Genomic DNA, 3801 nt, shown 5'->3' with positions numbered 1-3801 from the left:
AGGATGGTGCAAGTCTGCTCGTGGGAGTGTACGTGGATGACTTGATCATCACCGGGGACAACACAAGGGAGATAGCAAACTTCAAGAACCAGATGAAGAATATGTTCAGCATGAGTGACTTGGGCCTACTCAGTTACTATCTTGGAATTGAAGTGAAGCAAACCCGACAAGGCATCTCGTTGTGTCAATCAGCTTATGCAGCAAAAATTCTGGACAAGTGTGGCATGGGAGATTGCAAAGCAACTCAAACTCCTATGGAGCAACGACTGAAATTGAGGAAAGTAAGTGACTCTTCACTAGTTGATTCAACTTCCTATCGAAGCATAGTGGGAAGCTTGAGATACCTAGTGCACACTCGTCCGGATATATGCTATGCCGTTGGGTATGTCAGCCGGTACATGGAGCAGCCGTCTGAAGAACACATGACAGCGGTAAGACATATTTTGAGGTATGTGCGAGGCACTCTGAATCATGGGTGTTTCTATAAGAGAGAGGAGAGGAACCAGCTGAAGTTTGTTGGGTTCAGTGATAGTGATCATGCGGGTGACATCAATGACAGAAAGAGTACCTCGGGTGCCATCTTCTACATTGGTTCAAACCCAATCAGCTGGGTGTCACATAAGCAAAAAATTGTGGCCATCTCCTCATGTGAAGCTGAGTATATAGCAGCAGCATCCGCAGCATGTCAGGGCATATGGCTGGGGCATTTACTTGCTTATTTACTTGGCGAAGATTCAGTTCAAGTTGTGCTCAAGGTGGACAACCAATCTGCGATATCTCTGAGTAAGAACCCTGTCCACCATGATAGAAGTAAACATATTGATCTTCGCTATCATTTCATACGGGATTGTGTTGAATCGGGCAAGGTCAATGTTGAGCATGTGAGAACTGAAAACCAGCTTGCTGACATCCTTACAAAGTCTTTGGGGAGAGTGAAATTCCATGAGATGAAGGAGAAGATGGGGATGAAGGCGCTAGAGAAAGAGCAACAAGGTTAAGGGAGAGAATGTCATGAAATTAACCTCGTTGCATTTCTTGGTTTCTGTTACATTGGTTTTCACGTTCCTGTAGGATGGCACGTTGCTGTGATGTAGCATGTGTCCGTAGTGTTCCAGTTTATAGTTTGCTTGTTGCAAATAAGATAGGGCCTGTCACGTGTGCATGCGCACGCACAGGATTAGGTTGAGTCGTAGTAGTCCTGGTCAGCTTCCGAGCGATCTTCCGTGGGATGGCACGGGTGAATAGGATCGAGTGGAAACTTAGCAATGGAATAGGCTACGATCTGTTGTACGTGTTGCCTAAGAGAATAAGGAAAGAAACAGAAAAGACGCACTTAGTGCGCGTCGCCAAAACCTGTGTGCTCGCCTTCTGTGTCTCGCGTGCGTTCGTGTTCTTCGTGTCCACCAGATCGCGTGCGTTTGAGTGATCCAGGGGCTGAATTCCCTGACAGGCTCGCCGTCACCGCTCGTGGAGAAGCTCCTCAACGCCGGCACGATCACCTTGTTGTAGAGGAGCACCCATGTCATGACGCAGATCACCTCGAAGGAGGCCAGCGACGCCGCGGGCACCGGCACCGACAGGATGGTCATTTCCATGGCGCTGCCCTGCTGCACGAACGTGGTGTTCATCTGCGAGAAGGCCGATGACATGATGACGCTGGTGATCCACACGGGCAGCAGGCGGAGGAGGATCTTGAGCTCCTCCACCTGAGTCACGGTGCACAGCTTCCACGAGGTCGCTGCCTCCGGCCTCTCCTCCATGTCTGACTCCGTGACGATGGCCGCCTTGTCGAGGAACTTGAAGTCGCTGGTGTGCGCGATCTTGGGCTGGGGCGAGTCGATCTTGTCGCTGACCTCGTAGAGGTGTCCGGCTTCGGCGGGCACCTTGACGCTGATCTTCTTGCACGCGGCAGCGACGACTTGGTAGAGGCTCTTGAGCGGCGTGCCGGCGGGCATGCGGCGCTTGTACAAGGGCGTGGCAAGCACGAAGGCGAGCGCGATGCAGGCGGTGGCGATGCCGAAGCCGAGGCCCCAGCTGACATTCTGTTGGATCCAGACGAGGAACACACCGGAGATGATGGGGCCGAAGCTCACGCATAGGTAGAACCAGCTGAAGAAGAACGTCTTGCCCTCCCGGTCCGCCGCGCTGTCGTCGTCGAACTGCTCCGCTCCGAACGGCAGCAGCGACGATCGCACCCCGCCACACCCGATCGCAACGAGGTACAGCCCCACAAAAGCCACGATCTGCGAGCTCAGCCCCCACGTGCCGGCGGTGCCGGTGCACGAGGCACCCGCCACGCACAGCGCCGGCGTGGTCGTGGGGACGAAGGCGGAGAAGGTGACGATCATCATGCCGAGGAGGTAGACAACGAGGGAGACGAGGATGGTGTTATAGTTGCCCCAGAAGGTGTCGGCGATGATGGCGCCGAAAACGGGGGTGAGGTAGCTGGTGCCGAACCAGGTGGCGACGTTGGAGGCGCTGGCGAGGTTGGTGCCATGGAGGACGGTCTCCAGGTACACCACCAGGTTTGTGGAGATACCATTGAACGCCGTGCTCTCCAGGCATTCGAACACTGCACCAGAGAATTTCGAAACTTGAGTTAAACAACCAGGCACTTGGAGCTACAATAAGAACGACAATGAGAAGAACATTGAGCTTTGCTTACATAGAATCACTGCGGGTGCCTTGCTGCCGCCGCGCTTCTTGTGCTTGAGGAGCGGCACCTGCAGCTGCAGGCTATCATCTTCTTGTACCTTTGGGCCTTGACTCTGCAATGGAGACAGATTGCAGAAATTGTTAGCAACCAGAAGAAGAGGAGGAGGAGGAGGAAGATCGGAGGGAGGCAATTAATCGGCGACCGTTACCTCAGGCCGGAGCGGCGCGCGCTCGCCTCTCTCCAAGGCGTCCATGTCGCCGACGAGGTGATGGATTTGTTGGAAGCGGAAGTGGTCTGTGAAGGAATCACCTAGCTAAGCTAGCTCGCTTCCTCTGTGAACTTTTTCTTTGCTCGCCTCAGGCTTTGGCTGCTACTGCTGTCTTGTGCTGCCGCGGAGGTTTATATAGCAGGTTTAATTTGACGGGATCCATCCATTGGCTGGCTAATATTCAAATCTCACCAACACGTGCGTGCGCCGCCTGCCTGTGCATACTAGTCCACGACTCTGCCAAGCCGGAAATTTCGACGCAGCAGGAGGTGGCTAGCTAGGTGCATGCAGCCACTCATTCTCCGGTCTCCGGTCTCCAGAGTGCGTGCCATGCCGGATCATTGCGTCTACAAGATTAGATTACTGTATTTATCTACACACGTGGTAGCTTGCTTTGCTTGCGCCGGAAAGGAGACTGGACTGCCCAGCCAACTTGGCGTTGGAAAAGAGTCCATGTCATCGTCTTGTGGCGCGGTAGGTGCCAAGAGGAGCAGAGACTTGAGTTTCAAAGTTGTTCTTTCCTTATCTAGCAGGCTGCATTTTTTTAAGAGAGGCAAAAGATTTGCCTCATTCATTTAATAAGAGGAATATAGTTTATGGTCGTGTTACAACACAGACCGCACCGCAACAACACAAATAAAGGTGACCAACTACTCTCGCGTCATCAAGTATCCCAACTTTCTAGCACCCGCAGTTACCCAAAGCATGGCCTCCTTCTTGATGTTGGCGAGTAGGACCGTCAGTGGGGCACTCTTCTGACGGAACACTCGCGCATTCCTCTCGTTCCAAATGGTCCAGGCGACGAGCATGGTGAGCAAGGCCATCGCCTTCCTGTTGGGGGTAGATGTGTCAGAGAGGCCCACCCACCACTCTTCGA

General features: G+C 53.2%; 1 protein-coding gene across 1 annotated transcript; it reads right to left on the bottom strand.

Annotated features, from left to right (window-relative positions):
- Positions 1-853: 853 nt before the first annotated feature.
- LOC109741436 (protein NRT1/ PTR FAMILY 8.3) lies at positions 854-3021 on the bottom strand. Its single transcript, XM_020300525.4, has 3 exons — positions 2865-3021; positions 2666-2768; positions 854-2572 (listed from the first exon to the last, which is right to left on the bottom strand). The coding sequence occupies exons 1-3, from the start codon at positions 2907-2909 to the stop codon at positions 1299-1301; spliced, it is 1422 nt and encodes a 473-aa protein (XP_020156114.1). The 5' UTR covers positions 2910-3021; the 3' UTR covers positions 854-1298.
- Positions 3022-3801: the final 780 nt, after the last annotated feature.

This window comes from Aegilops tauschii, chromosome 6 (assembly GCF_002575655.3).
Source record: "Aegilops tauschii subsp. strangulata cultivar AL8/78 chromosome 6, Aet v6.0, whole genome shotgun sequence".
In the NCBI taxonomy this organism is placed as follows: domain Eukaryota; kingdom Viridiplantae; phylum Streptophyta; class Magnoliopsida; order Poales; family Poaceae; genus Aegilops; species Aegilops tauschii.
Note: the sequence above shows the minus strand (reverse complement) of the source record. Positions and strands in the feature narration are given on the sequence as shown.

What these genes read in the sequence shown, in the direction of transcription:
- LOC109741436 (XM_020300525.4), bottom strand. Translation starts at nt 2,909, where the DNA reads ATGGACGCCTTGGAGAGAGGCGAGCGCGCGCCGCTCCGGCCTGAG. An exon ending in GCGCGCCGCTCCGGCCTGAG is followed by an intron (nt 2,769 to 2,864) that starts GTAACGGTCGCC and finishes TCTCCATTGCAG; the next exon opens with AGTCAAGGCCCAAAGGTACA. An exon ending in GGCACCCGCAGTGATTCTAT is followed by an intron (nt 2,573 to 2,665) that starts GTAAGCAAAGCT and finishes TCTCTGGTGCAG; the next exon opens with TGTTCGAATGCCTGGAGAGC.